At 35.3% G+C, this 16,998-nt stretch overlaps 1 protein-coding gene across 1 annotated transcript in view; it reads right to left on the bottom strand.

Moving 5' to 3' along the window:
• The window catches only part of LOC115217966 (tumor protein p63-regulated gene 1-like protein), a 59,558-nt gene that overhangs the window by 18,201 nt on the left and 24,359 nt on the right, over window positions 1-16,998 (bottom strand). The window contains exon 3 of the mRNA XM_029787693.2: window positions 6,553-6,644. Within this exon, the coding sequence (XP_029643553.1) occupies window positions 6,553-6,644 (92 nt within the window). The remainder of the gene's footprint in view (window positions 1-6,552; window positions 6,645-16,998) is intronic.

Below are 16,998 nucleotides of genomic sequence, written 5' to 3'. Positions count from 1 at the left end.
AATTCTCATGATGTAGGTACTAATTAAATATTAATCTAATACCAAATGAAAACACATAAATGTTAGTTTACATAGTCTGGACAAATTACAAGGAAATTCAAAGTTATAAGGTTTCTTAGTGACTTAGATGAGATTTAATGAAAGTTGTCATTTTTCACAAGGTAAACACACTTCTGACAGATTTTAGCCTTTACCTTTCAGATTTGGTAATAATACTAGTCGACACCAATAGCCTGCCCTATTTAGGAATGAATTTTTTTTTTTTTTTTTTTTTTGCAGCAGACAGCAAGAGGTTGTTATGCTTATATATGTTTGTAGCTTTTAAAACCCATTCTCAGTTCATGCTCATCATATGCTATGCATGTTAATGACCTAGCTATCAAGTTCGCAGTGGTTTGAGCTAAATAGTAAAAAAATAGTTTCAACTTTAAGAAATTGAACTTAACATACTAAAGTAATAGGTTAACTGGAATTAGTCTTAACTTGAACATTAACTCCAACAACAACAACAACAGCGAAAACAGAATGTGAACTTCATGAACTCCAATACATTCTGCTACCAGCAGTCACGGCTTCCATATAAGCACTGTGGGACTGCACCACTCCCTATTTCCACTCAATATTATCAATAATATACAATATAATGAGTCCTTTTTTTAAAATTTTTTTCTTTATACTTGTACATTATATAATCCTTAAGCTTAATGTTAGTTGCCATCCCTTAGTTAATGAAAAAAAATACAAAACCCCTGCATAGAACTGTGTGCTTCACAGTTCCAGTGACGCGGTGTTTGGCTGTTGTGCGCATGCTCACATGTCCGAGATAGGAAGCTGTACACTAGGGAGAGAGAGCACTGTCATCCACACAGTACTGACCCTGGTGTGCAGGTGAAAGGTAGTGTTTCTTTTTAACTTAAAAACGTGTGTTGTGCTTAAAAACGTGTGTATATTCTTGAATGTGATAAAGTGTAGAATTAGATTATTATCCTGCTTCCAGCTACAGTGTTGCTGCCAGGATTTGAAAAACAGGGCAGATTTCCACCCCTGCACCTTATTTTATGATTTAACGAGGATTTTTGGAAATTAAGGGGGAATTCGTGGCAGTGATCATTGAACAAATTAAACACACTACCCAGCATGAAACAATCAAGTTTATATATAAATTTTCCTTCTGATATACTTGTTTCTTTTTACACAATATTAAAACAACGGCTAAAAATTTTCTGAAGCAACAACCCAACTAATTTTATCTATGAGCCACCACTGACTACCAGAATATTAAAAACTCTCTTTGATTACACACACCAAATAAAGTTACCATAACCTAATACACATATACACACAAATTATTTTATTGGCTTCTGTAACTGGACTGAAGCAGTTGAACCACTTAATTCAAAGGTCTGTGTACATGTGGTATGAGTGTGTACATGTGGTATGAGTGTGTACATGTGCTATGAGTGTGTACATGTGCTATGAGTGTGTACATGTGGTATGACTGTGTACATGTGGTATGAATGTGTACATGGGCTATGAGTGTGTACATGTGGTATGACTGTGTACATGGGCTATGAGTGTGTACATGTGGTATGACTGTGTACATGGGCTATGAGTGTATACATGTGGTATGACTGTGTACATGTGGTATGAGTGCATACATGTGATATGAGTGTGTACATGTGATATGTGTACATGTGGTATGTGTACATGTGTGTAAAAGCAGAGCTGGTAGTTAAGAAGTTTGCTTCCCAACCATATAATTTCAGATTCAATCCTACTACATGATACCTTGAGCAGGTGTCTTCTACTATAACCCCAGGCCAATCAATGCCTCATGAGTGGATTTAGCAGATGAAAACTGAAAGAAGTCTAATGGGTGTGTGTCTTTATATTCTCATACAAGTGGCACCATCCGTTTCCAATCTTCCACAAAAGCATAGCTGTCCATGAGAAAATATTGCCTTGAAATCAGCAACAGGAAGAGCCTCCAGCTACAGAAATTCTGCCACAATGAACTCTAACCCATATAGGACATTAAAATTATTATTATTATTATTATTAATGTGTGTGTGTATGTAGTGGGTCATGTGAATAATTTAACTTTACAGAATTAGGATTGTACGAAGTTGACAGTCTAATATTAAGATGCAATAAAAAATGTTCACCAATTAAACCAGCTTAAAAATATTTAATTAATACTTTTAGAAGCTCTGACCTCAAGATTCCTGCAAGTACTTATATTAATGTAGTAAACTTTCCATATGTAAACTTTAGGCACTTACACCTCTTATAAGATGCAACTTTAGGCACTTACAATTCTTATATAAGACCTAATGAGGTCATACAGGACATTCACAAAAACTGTAAGCACCTGCTTAACATTCTGAAAAACCCATCCAGAAACAGCTGTAAAAAAATTTCAAAGATATCTATTGAAGAGACTTTTACTCGTGTTGCTATATTTTATAATGAGACCCTGAGCAGAAGTAGCTTTAATTACAGAAAATATATTCTGCCACAATCCCCTAATGGTAGAAACACAAGAAAAAAGAAAAACTATGTGGTATAACCCCACATTCAGCTCGAACAGTAGAAACAATATTGCCAGATCCTTCCTAAATTTAGTCAATAAACACTTCCCTAACAACCATAAGTTCCACAAATTTTTTTAACAGGTATAGTCTTAAAGTGAGTAATGACTGCATGGATAATTTCACCTTTTCTTAAGTTAGAAAACTACTCATATACTTGTGTTTTGCTCATGGCAGCATTTTTGTAAGCTGTTTTGAAGCACGACAACTGTTTCAGTTGCTGTTTTTCGCCAGCAAAAAACAGAATTTCATGGAAGCATGATGTTCCTTCATTTCAGCCATCACAAAAATTGACAAACAGTGGAGAAGCACTGCAAAGCAAAGATGTGCCACATGACAGTACGACATCACTCGACACTGCCAGTTGACAGACTGATGCCTGAGGGTCACATCAAGTGGCTTCAAGTGGCAGAAGCCTGAAATACAACAGGATTGTCCCACAGAGAACATTTCCAGTTACTTTTGGGTCCCCCCTTGAATACACATAAAGTATTTGAATGCGGAAGATGGTTTTGTATCTTCAGTGAATACTGGTTAAGATATATAGCTCCAGATGTTAGCATTGTTCTATTTAGTGTTGGAAAAAATTTTTTTTTCCGTTTTTAATTTATTTTCATCACAAAAATAGGAAAAGAACAACATTCCTTGCTGTTATATACCTTTAATCGAAAATATAAAAATGGAAGTTTTGTTTCGTGAATTTAAAATTTATAGAATATATTTGTTACATACTTAATTTTCATTTTAATAATAAATCTTTTTAAAACAGATTTGTCAGCCGTGGTGTTTTAAAAAGAAGTAAACAGAATAGGGGGAAGATATAAGAGAAGAGCATGACGATGAAGGGCTCTGGTTCACATGCTAACTACTTTTCAGCTGAGAGAAACCAGGAATTTAAGAGTATATAGTAAGATGTTCATTTGAGGAATGTATTAAGAATTAACCTTTAGTGAATGAAATAATAAGTAGAAGGGATTATTGGATTTAATAATTTCAGCTACAATGAAATGAAATGATATTTCATTGAAGGAATGTTATTTCAGTTTTCCATTCTTTTATTCTTTTGTGACAAACGGCAGAGTGTCTGGCAAATCTATCTTTGGGATATTACAATATTCTTTTATTCTTTACAGTCACTGAAATGCGGCCAAGCTGGGGCACTGTCTTGAATGGTTTAGTCACACAAATTGACTACAGTACTTTTTTTAAAGACTGGTACTTATTTTTGTTGGTGTCTTTTTGCTGAACAGCTAAGTTCTGGTGATTTAAGCCAACCAGTGCCAGTTGTCAAGCAGTGGTGGGTGAAAAACGTACACACACTCACATTATATCTCTTTTACTTGTTTCAGTCATTTGACTGTGGCCATGCAGGAGCACCGCCTTTAGTTGAGCACATCGACCCCAGGGCTTATTCTTTGTAAGCCTAGTACTTATTCTATCGGTCTCTTTTGCTGAACTGCTAAGTTATGGGGACGTAAACACACCAGCATCGGTTGTCAAGTGATGTTGGGGGTACAAACACAGACACACAAAGACAAACACATATATACATATACATATATACGACAAGCTTCTTTCAGTTTCCGTCTACCAAATCCACTCACAAAGCTTTTGTTGGCCTGAGGCTATAGTAGAAAACACTTGCCCAAGATGCCATGCAGTGGGACTGAACCCAGAACATGTGGTTGGTAAGCAAGCTACTTACCACACAGCCACTCCTGCACCTTACTACTATCTAAAAAATACTAAACAAGGTAACCAGTTGCACGTTGTGGTTGAGTGATTCAAAAGGCATCCAAGTGTAGAATCATTTCGTCTGACCAAATTCATAGAAAATAATGCATTGGTAAAATACCTGAACTCATGCCAGTATTAAATAAGGAGGATAAGAATGTTAAAAATAGAACAAATGACATGAATTGTATGTATTTATGATTGCCTTTTCTGCCGATTTAAAAAAAAACGAGGGGGGGGGTCAGTTTAAGTTAATGTTTTGTGTGAGTGTTGGTGCCACGAAAAATGCACCCAATACCTTCTGTACAATGGTTGGTGCCAAGAAAAGTATCCAACCACGCAGAAATGAGCTTTGCCAGACATGAGGCATTGGATCTAGCTGAGCTGTCCTGTCCACGCCAACATTGAAACAGACATAAAATATCACACACACACACACACACACACACATTCTGATCTCATGTTTTATTACAAGGTTTGTTTTTTGTTAACACCCTGCCCCTTTTTTTTTCTTCTCACTTTATCAAGCTGCCCATTCTGACAAAGATCTGTTCTTTATGACATGCAGGTGTGGTTGAAAGAAGCACACCTTTATGGACTTCTGAATACTTATCTATTCATGTACTGTTAATGTTGCTGGCATTGGAATGTCCTGGTTAAATCTGTTGTTGTTGTTTTCAGCCCTAGGTCAGTCTTGATCAAGTTGACATATGATCAAAGGTGTTCCAGCCTCAATCATCTTGTCTTGTTTTTTCAAGCATGATGCAGATACAACTACATCATTCAATTTCGTTTTTGGATTTGGTTTGCAAGATTCTTTATATGAGCATATTCTGTTGTGTTTGGGGAGAGTCATTTTCTTTTTGTGCCTTATTATGTAACACACTCACCGGTAAAATTTCCACTTTTTTCTTATTTTTATTGTCCTAAAATTTTCGTTGCGTCTTGCAACCTTTTCAATAGTCTTGAAAAGGTTGCAAGATGCAATGAAAATTTTAGGAAAATAAAAATAAGAAAAAAGTGGAAATTTTACCGGTGAGTGTGTTAAATAATAAGGCACAAAAAGAAAATGACACTCCCCAGACACAACAGTACATCATTCAATGTATCATTCGTTTTATTTTCTTTTTTGTCTTTTTCAAAACAATGTAAGATAATTTGAAGGAAATTTATCTGCTAATTCTTGCAAGTCAATTAACCAATTAGAATCTCCTTTGTAGGCTCAGATTAATTCTGTTTGAACAAGCCAATGACACAAAGGAATACAACCAAAATACGGAATGAAGGAGTGTTTCAAATGATGCTAATTTTAATTTTGACTGTGGATCACACATTAAGCTGTTTTGATATTAGTTATGTTTCTTTGATGGTTTGTACACCAACTTGTTCTTTTATGTGACCTCCCAAATAGTCATCTTTCTAAATAACAGCCCTAACTATTTACGGACATATGGTGTAGTGGTTAAGAGCATGGGCTACTAACCCCAAGATTCCGAGTTCAATTCCAGGCAGTGACTTGAATAATAATAACAACAATAATAATAATAATAACATTGAAAAACACCTTAGGAATGAGAACCCAGGTTCGAAATTTACCCAAGACACCTGAAGAAGGCTGGAGGGTATATCAGCCGAAAAGTTGTGTTAACAACAAACAAGATGAGGACAAATATCCGTCAAATGTAAATAATGTACATAATTCCTCATCTCTTAATCCTTTCGTTACTGTATTTATTTTGAGATGTTCTGTGTTTCTTTCAATTACTTTAAATATAACAAAGAATTTAATAAAATAACTTAGTTATCATTCAGCTTGTATTAGGAACATAAATTGTGACTAAGGTTTGGTGGAAGATTTTAATTCAAAACTTAAGAAAACAAGACATTTGTACAACAGAGTCAGAGACGGTTTCAGCCGGGTTGGTAACGAAAGGGTTAAATATAGAACTGAAGCCCTAACTATACTGAAATTTATTGAAACTGGATGATTGCTTTTTCTGCAAACCCTGAAATCAAAAGTCAACAAATCAATCTTGATCAGATGTTATTTGCTAAAACAATGATGGACCAGCTGCTGCTGCTGCTAGTAATGATGATGATGATGATGATGATGAACAATAGTTGGAACCTTTTACATCCCCCTCCCCCGTTTCTTCTCCTCTAAAATTCCTCGTTTCAAGTGAATATTATAGAAACCATTTTCAGAAAGGAAAGAAACTCAACTCACTCAGTAAGGATCCATGCCCCTTGGAACTGGCCATCTGCTTCACGTTGGATATGTTCACTACACTTTCTCACAGCAGTATCAAAGGAATTATCCTGCAATCAAATCAAATATCAAGTAATTAGGTTAGTGTCAACATATTTAATGTAATTAGCATTGAAAAATAAACTAATAAGAAATATTTATGTGGTGAGGAAAAGACAGTATTAACACACTGACTGATATTTCTATTTCAATAATTTCGGTAATTATAGGAGACAACTCCAAATATGTTTCAGCCTTATAAGACCTCTTCAGAGGACTATTAAAAACGCTGTGGTTGTTGAAGTAGTGAAGAGAGAAACACTAAATAAATGTAGAATATTGAACATGAGTGAGTACATTTTGCAGAGGAACATCATGTTAATTTACCAGGGGTCACAAGTGTGATGCAGTCTATCATCAATATAGATTAATTGGACCATTCTTTTTTTTATGGTACTATGGTTGGTCACATTTGCTGTGATAATCTGTCATGCCAAGCAATCGAGTGGACGTTGAAATGCCTTCTCCAGAAACTGCATAGAATACTTGAGGTGGATTTGATCTCACCAACTGGTAATTAGTAGTCCAATGCCTTATTATTCTTGTTCCTTCACGAGCCATGCAGGGCTCATAGGGCCGGTTTCCCGGTTTCCTTGGTGTACAGGTTCCCCACCTGAACGGGACGCTGGTCCATCGCAGGTGAGCTGCAAGACGCAGGAGGAAAGAGTAAGAGAAAGTTGTGGCAAAAGAAGTCAGCAGAAATTCGCCATTACCTTCTGCTGGAGCTGCATGGAGCTTAGGTGTTTTGCTTATAAACACACACATCACCCGGTATGAGATTTGAACCCGTGATCCCTCGATGGTGAGTTCGCTGCTCTAACCACTAGGCCATGTGCCTCCACAAGGCCTTATTAACTAAACTATTTGTGTTCTACAAAGACACAAGACAGTTTTTACGTGATTAAAAAAAAAAAATGTGAACTACAGATTTCTTAGTTTTTCTAATGAAGCAAATTAAAATATGAAATATTTTAATAATTTCAAAGGGAAACAGATTATCAGAAATGAGCAAACACCAAACAAAGGGGTTCACAGTATCTCTTACATCTCATTATTTTCTAATTTCAAATCCCACAGGAGTCAACTTTGTCTTTCATCTCTCCAGGGGTTGATAAAAGTATCAATCACATCATCAATCAACCCCCCAACCCTACCCACCTCCTGCCCTCCACTCTTAAGAATTGTGGCATTGTACAAATCTACAACAAATCAATATGTATGTTTTTAATTATGAATCACTGCTACAGAGGAAGAGAGAATGGTTTTAAAGGTCGTTCTGTATTCTTATTTGCATAATGGCCTCTTTTTTTTTTTCCTTTTGACAGGCTGTCTCTTGGCCAGCTTATAAATAAATATCATTTCCAAATACATCACTGGCTGCATAGGGTGTTGCAACGGGCCACAGGCGACCAGCTGGCCACATGTCATCAAACAGTTCTATTTTGAATGATGATTAGATATGGCTTTCAAACTGTAGTCTGATAAATATGTTGAGTTGACCTAAAGGGAAACAGCAGAACATACCTATACATATATGTATGTATTTATATATGTCTAGATATATATATGTATGTGTGTGTGTGTGTATGTGTGCATGTATGTGTATATATATATATATATATATATATATATACATATATATATACATATATATATACATATATATACATACATATATACATATATATACATATATATACATACATATATAAATATATGTGTGTGTGTGTGTATATATATATATATATATATATATTCTTTTATTCGTTTCAGACATTTGACTGTGGCCATGTTGGAGCACTGCCTTTAGTCAAAACAATCAATCCCGGGATTTATTCTTTATAAGCCTAGTACTTATTCAATCGGTGTCTTTTATCGAACCGCTAAGTTGTGGGGATGTAAACACACCAGGTGAAGGGACAAGCACCACTGTCCTGTTTTTGTTACCAATTTCACCCACCGCAAAAAATCCCATTTGCTCTGCGGAAAGGACTGTTTCAATGAAGTCACATCTTGTCCTTACCTTCGGAGTAGATAGAACAGGGGACAACTGATGAAGGGAATGTTCTTTATGTTCCCTGTCTCCCTGTCTCGTTTCTCTGTTTGTTTTTGTCGTTGTTCGAAAAAAGTTTGTTTTTGATGTTTTTGTTTTTTGTTCTCATTTCTCATTCTGTTTACGTTTTTTTTTATGTTCTGTACCCGTATATGTAAGTATGTACATATATGTATGTATATATGCATATATTTATATTATTATATGATTGAATGCCACGGACTCTTTTCCAAGTAAGCTTTATATATATATATATATATATATATATATATATATATATACACACACATATATATATATATGATTGTGTGTGTATACACATGTATGTTTGTTTATATATACATATGTATGTCTGTGTGTTTGTGTATATATATATATATATATATATAAAGTTCTATGGAACTCAAGTCAAGCATTAAAGAAGATAACAAAAACAAAGTATATAAAACATAAAAGTTGTTGCTATCATGGTTGTTTTACATACATACATATATGTATATTTATGTATATATATATATATATTTATTTATTTATGTATATACATACATAAATATATGTATGTACATAAATATATATGTATATATGTATGCATGTAAAACAATAACGATAACTTGTATGTTTTATATATTCTGCTTTTGTTTTCTGTTTTATTTTTATTCTTGTCTTAGGTTCCATCGAACAATGTTTTTTGGGTCTTTTGTTTCTTTTTTTTTTTTGTCTCAGGGGATTATATCTGCAAATGTTCAAACTCAATTAAACATTACATCTTTTCCCTTGAAGTTTGAATCGCTTTTAAAAATGTGCCTTGCTTGCTCCACAAAATATCGTTTTGCTTATTGTCGTTGGTAATTGTTTCTGAAATTTCTGGACAGCCGACTTAATGATGGAGTGTTTGTCTAATTACCAGACGACGACGAAAAAAAAAAAAATAATAATAATAATAATAATAATAATAATAACAAATAAGTAAAAATATAAAAAACTAAAGAAAAAGAAACTGTAAAGAGGTAAAGCAACACGGTGCATGTGCTAATACTGTAATAACAACAGTGACAGATGAGAATACAAGATATGTTAGTGCCTTTCAGCAGTAAGATCACACTATGAAAATATAAAATGGGAATATGGTGACATTAATAACTGGCAACAACACAAAGGAAGCCTTCCACAAAGATTCTAGCAATTAAGAACACAGGCAGACAGACTGTTACGTTGGGAGAAGGCTGTTGGAGAGAAGTCTGGCAGAAGCTGAGGTTTTCAGTACAAACCATGTTAACCAATCACAGGGAATGTGCATGCGTGTGTGTGTGTGTGTGTGTGTGTGTGTGTGTATCAAGTTAAATATGTGTAGATAAAATATATAGCCAAAATTAGCAATACACACACATACACACAGACACACACACATATATAATATTGGATAAATATCATCCCTTAGTGGGTTGGATCCACAACCCCTAACTTTCTTGGTGTATATATATATATATATATATATATATACACATATATACACATACGTATATTTATATATGTATATATATATATACATACATATTTACATACATACAAACATACATACATGCATATATGAGAGAGACAGACAGACAGACAAGCAGCAAACAGATAGACAGACAGATGTGTGTGTGTGTGCGTGTGTGTATGCCGGTGTCTCTAGACGAGGAGACAACAGACACACACGTCTAGAGACACACTACACAATAATCGTAAACAAATGTTACCATCATATATGCAGTGTTGCTCATTTGCAATCTTCCACAAAAATATGTCCGGCCATTGTGCTGTTTTTGTTAGAAAGGACCAGAGGGAGTAACTTGCTTGGAAACAAGTAAATGTTGGCAAGCATGGAAAAGCAGGCATTAAAATGAGAAGAGGATGATGATGATGAATGAAGTACATGAACAACAAATTAATGGAAAGGACAATAGATAGATATGGAATGAAAACCATCGTCAGCCTTGTTATCCACAATCATGACAGTTTCGGCACTGATAAACACTATTATATAGGACTAGAAATGAGAAACTCTTAAGGTTACTTACACAGACTCAACTTTGAGTAACTAATATTAAGTGCAAATTGTATGGTGTTTGCATACAAAGTGCAATGCTGCATGGTAGCAGACGTGGGCCTTCAATGCAAAAGATTAGTGATGGTACAAAAGAAATGAAGCAAACATGCTCCTCCACTGGACATGTAATGTTTGTGCACATGAATAACAGAGCAGAAAATGAGCTGAGAGGAAAACTAGATATAAGAGGAATCATATGTGGTGTACTAAAGAGAAGACTGTGCTGATATAGATACATGTGATGTGTATAAATAGGTTGTATAAAGAAGAGCTAAGTGCTCAAAGTGACTGGTTTCTATGGAAGAGAGAGAGACTTAAAAAGACGTGGAACAAAGTGGTGAAGACTGATCTCAACAAGTTGAACCTCATGCTAATATTGACAAAAAACTGTGAGAATTGGCAAGAAGCAGTGTTACAGAATGGCTTAGCCAGTGATAGAAACATGGCAAAAGAGTTGTTGAAAAGATGGTGCAGATGGCAGTTAAGATGTCTACATTGGATCGCTTGCATTGTTTATTTGCATTAAAACACCATTTACTTCCTTGTTTGTTAACATCTCATCTATCTCTAACCTTCTTTCTTACATCCTTTCAGGGTTGATAGATTAAGTAACAGTGAAAAACTGGGGATCGATGTAAACGATTAGTTCCCACCTCCTCAAAAATTTCAGCCTTGCGCCTATTGTAGAAATTATTATTATTATTATCATTATCATTATTATTATTATTATTATTATTATTATTATTGAGTGAGAGAGCAGTGTATACCAACACAGTGACACTGGGGAAAAATTTACGAAGCCCAGTATACCCATTATGACTGCCCGTCCGACAAGGATACACCAGGCACATGCATCACAACCATATGTGTCTGATATGATGATTTCATATCAAGATAAACAGTGCATGACCTTGCAGGTGAGGCCCAGTTAGAATTTTCTTCAGGTTGAGTAACCCATCCTGCTCAAAAGGTCCCTGAATAAGGGTTGTTTAAGTATGTTGAACGAAACACTCATGTTTCCAGAGGTGAATTATTCAAACCCCAAAGAATTCCTCTCAACACATGGCTATGATGCTCCCCCACTACTTCTGCTCGTGATCAGAGATGCACATATCGTCAGCCACTAAGGGACATGCTCAACTGGTTACGGTCAAACAACTGACAAGCAAATCTGTGGTATTGAGCAGAATATTTGTTGTAGCCCATCTTTTATACCAAGACAAAACAATGTACTTCCAATCAGTTAAGATCAGAAACCACGAGAGCCACTGCCTGGTGCTGCTATTATTATTAGAAAAGAATTTCGCCGAGGTCTGAAAATAAATACTAGTTGAGTGCTGGAGTTGATGTAACTGACTAGCTCCACCTCCATAAAATAAAATTTTCTGGCCTTTTGACTATAGCAGAAAGGATTATTGCTGTCATAAAAGAAAGGATCATGGCGAGTTGGCGGAATCGTTAGCACACCAGACAAAATGCTTAGCGTCATTTCGTCCGTGTTTATGTTCTGAGTTCAAATTCCGCCGAGGTCGAGTTTGCCTATCATTCTTTGTAATCCACTTGCTTGTCCCCTAACATTGCTAGACTTGTGCCAAACTTTGGAAGTAGTAGTAGTAGAGAAAGGATTTAAAAAGAAATTGTTGATAAAACTATAATTCATAACTGATTTGTAGTAAATTGCTGTATTTCAAATGTTAGAAAACTTATTTATCTTAAGCAAATTACCCTCTCTGAAGCAAAATCTATTTTAAATCTGTCAAGGAGATAGGAGGGGGTTGTTTTGGGTTTTTTTTAATATTTCTCTGAATCTTTTAAAGACTTAACACCAAAATTCATTTTATATAATTTACAGCTTCAAGGGAGATAACTAGTAACAATAGTAGTTTCCCATTATTAAATGCCATAAAAACTGTTTTAGTAAATTAATTTCTATTACGGAAAATTATAGAATACGTATCAGTAATTATATAATATATAATACTAATAATATTTAGGCAACCTACTTTATAAAAAAGAACAAGTCATTTATCAAATAAAGACATAAATTGCTGTTGAAAGTTTAATTTTTTTTTAACAAAAGCAAAACTATAAGGAACTGAATCTTCGTTTTCATGGCCAGTTGCAGTCTCATTTCTTCTGCATCTTTATGGCCTTTAAAAAATGCCTGAAGATTACATAATCCAACCTCTACTTTTATATTCAAAACAAAAAGAAGCGGGTTAAATTATATTCTGTAAAAAATTCATTTTCTCCGCTTATTAACACACGAAACATTGCACGGATCTTTTCGGTTTGAACGGCAGTTTTTTTCTAGCGGTGTCATATGAAATTGTCACCCATAATTATGACCCTAGTATCGATCTATTGCATTTCAATCTCTTTTAGGGTTAGGGTTAGTTAGGGTTGGGGGGAAGGGTATCTTTTTTTCTTCAGAAATGTAAATAAACCCAATCTGTTTCTTAAAAGAGGGACATATTCATACGGCACAGAATGTTTTCACCTCCAATAGACGTCATTGATTGGTTGAAATTGCAGAAATTGAAGAAAAAAACAACAACAAGTATCTTACGAACTATAGAATTTTTTCAATAAAGCCAAGAGAAAAAGATGTTTTATAAACACATTCTACCAGTATACAAAGTTTAAAAGTGTTTAATTACGTGGAAATTATTTTTAAAAACTGCCGTTCAAACCAAAAAGATCCCATTGCAAGTTTATTTACCGAATTTACTCGTGTGCAAGTCATACTATTTTATACTTGATCTTAACTGAAAACAAACTGCGGTGCTACTAATACATGGGGCAAAGCTGATTTCAAGTTTGAAGAGGAAGGGGGGAAAATGTTGTGCTAGGATTTACACATGAACAAACACAGTAGCAATTCTCTCATAACTATTTTGGCCAGTTCGGTAAACTTTGTCCTTCTTTGAAGTGGTCTAACAGTACTGAATCATGTCCGGGTTTGTATCACTTATTGGAATATTGAAAATAATAGTTATTGTCTTATGTTTGTATTTGTTGTCTGTGTTTGTCGACCCCCACCATCGCTTGACAATCGGTGTTGGTGTGTTTACGTCCCCGTCACTTAGCAGTTCGGCAAAAAGACACCGATAGAATAAGTACTAGGCCTACAAAGATTAAGTCCTGGGGGTCAATTTGTTCGACTAAAGGCAGTGTTCCAGCATGGCCGCAGTCAAATGAACGAAGCGCGTAAGAGAATATGCTATACGGAAATCCTGTTTCCAATTATGCCACCGTCACCGAAAGACAACTGAAACGATTCTGCCGATCGAAGTGGCTGAAGCATGGAACAAACTACCGGCATCAGTTGTTAGTTGTCGGAGCACTGCATCCTCCAAAACTTCCATGCTTCCTGAGATTCGCCAACACTACATCTGATTTTCTCCCCTCCATACACATGCAAGCATGTATCTGACTCATACACTGTTCACTTTCCAGACATTTGTACATTACTGCATATCTTTATATATAAAAGTCAAGTTGTGTGTCTGTCTCCTACGATTTAGATTCCTAACTACTCCCACATTTTGCAGTGCAGTGTAACCAAAAGCGGGTATCTTATAGTCGTGATTCATATCGAGCCCTTCTGGGTGTTAGCGCGCGTCTACAATGAGTCTACGATTTTTAAAATAATTTACCATCATTTTTTTTCCATTTTTAATGCATTTTTTTTTTTGCTATTTTTTGGCTATAACTCTCTAAAAATGCTTATATAGTTATTTCTCTTACAAACCCGAGCAACGCCGGGCGATACTGCTAGTACTTTATATATACTTTTGACAAGTTGTGGTGCACCTGAGCACTGTATACAATAATTTCATCATCATCATCATTATTATTATTATTATAATAAATAACGATGAAGGAGCAACAGTGAAAAAGGAAGAAATCCTGTTGATGAGAAATTAACACAATTAAAGGGAAGTTAGTGTTGGACCACAGAGACGAGTCCAAACCTTATCACTGCGACCAACAGCAGTGTCTCTATGCAAGGTACATAACTCTGTTTACTCTAAATTTCAGTTTTCACAGTTGAGAAGTTTATTGTAAAAGGAATACCTGACTGTAAATACAACTTTTCAAAAAGGTAGACTTGTGACAAAATTTGAAAGTAGTAGTAGTAATAGTATAGAAGGGATTTAAAAAGAAATCGTTATAAGGACCAGACAACTGGAATAAGATAAAACTATAATTCATAACTGATTTGTAGTAAATTGCTGTATTTCAAATGTTAGAATGTGGTTGTAAGATATGCTAGAAACAGTAGCCAGATCTCTCACAAATCACATTTTGACATCGTAGAAAACGAAAGCAACACTGGGCAATATAAAAAAAAAAGATCAACAAGCTATGGCTAAAATGCCTTTGAGGATTCCTTCATGCAATGCTAACCTGGGGCTAAATAAAACTGCTTTAACAAACAAAAAATACCCCCAATACATGTAAACATGCAAAAATTAATGTAAGACAATAAAAATAGACAAATCAAAACTCAGAGTGAAGTTCACTTTTTTTTTACGTTTCCCCCACCCCTCATGATTGATAATTAAAAATAAAAATACTTAAAATGTTCATTTACTTTAAGTAGAAAATTAGCTGAAGTGTGCAGTATTTTTTAAATTAAAACTATAAGACCCTCACCACTTTCAACAATGGAGATTTTGCAGGGAAGCTCTGGGTAGACCCAGTCAGTTTTTAGTGAGCGGATTCATGTGATTTATTAAATCAATAGACAGTGACTGTGGCAGCATGCCATTGCTATGGATTTCTTGATAAAAGAGAAGTCGATCGATCATTGCAGGATTCCAGCAGTAAACGTATCTATTAAATTACAGTATTCGATAGCATAAAAGACACACAAACATATTAGATTCAACCCACTTTCATCAGTATGTGCCTAGGCAAAAAAATTTTTTTTCATGCATTAAAACATGTATTATAGGCACAATTTTGCATATAGGACTAAGAATGATTTTTTTAGACATATTTTTGGAAATAAATGTCTTACATGCCACAAAATCATCATCATCATTTAACGTTGGACGATTTTGACTGAGGGCTGGTAACCAGATGGCTGCACCAGGCTCGTCTTAATCTGGCAGAGTTTCTACAGCTGGATGCCCTTCCTAATGCCAACCACTCCGAGAGTGTAGTGGGTGCTTTTACGTGCCACCGGCACAGGGGCCAGTCAGGCAGTACTGGCAACGGCCACACTCAAATGGTGCATTTTATGTGCCACCTGCACAGGAGCCAGTCCAGCGGCACTGGCAACGACCTCGCTCGCGGCACTGACAACGACCTCGCTCGCGGCACTGATAACGACCTCATGTATATATATTATCTACATTCCAACAATGAAGCTTTGTATCTTCGATAGAAACCTGACCATTCCTTACAGGAAGATTTCAAATAATTAAAAATAAAAGAAATGATCCATCCATCCAACCATACATAGATCAAGATTACTTAAACATTTCTAATCTCTCTCTATATATAAAGCTGAAGTTGTCTGTGTATGGCAGGTTTGGTAGCCTTCAACTAACACTATCTCCTCCGAGACCCTGCGACGCAAGTTGACCAAAATTGAGAGTATGATAGAAGAAGGCTTGCTCTTCATTCCGGAGAAGAAAAAATTCAAATCGGACCATGTTAACACCAAAAATTATTTACATCAAAAAGTTGCTTTTTTTCTATGAAAATCCCTATTTTTTACGATTTTTTTACTGCTGTGTCGCCATTTTTCAGTGTGTTTCAACCAGAAAAATGTTCCCTTAAAGAGAATAACAAGCTACATAATGCAAGCTGTTTACTTTTCAAAAATTCCAATTCTAAAGGGTCGAAACAAACCCGAGCAACGCCGGGCAATACTGCTAGTGTAATATATTTTTTACATGTATAATATGTAATGTTCCCTCTGCATTGCCATCACCTTCTATAACACAATGTGCTTCTACACACATCCACACACAAACACACACCCTTATTATTGCAACAGGAAGTACAAAGCTATCACAGAGTGCCCTGACCAGTGTGTCAAACATCTTGGATCAACAAAACCTGCTCTAATTATTCTTTTCTTTAAAAAGGAAAAAAATAAGAAAAGGACATTAACAAGTTTGTAATGTATTATGGATAAAAAAAAATACAAGAGTATGTAAGACTATGATTAAGTGTGCCCCTGTGTGTGTGTGTGTGTGAAGTT

Source organism: Octopus sinensis, linkage group LG12, assembly GCF_006345805.1.
Source record: "Octopus sinensis linkage group LG12, ASM634580v1, whole genome shotgun sequence".
Lineage (NCBI taxonomy): Eukaryota > Metazoa > Mollusca > Cephalopoda > Octopoda > Octopodidae > Octopus > Octopus sinensis.
The sequence above is the reverse complement of the archived record's forward strand: the minus strand, read 5'-3'. Positions and strand labels throughout refer to the sequence as shown.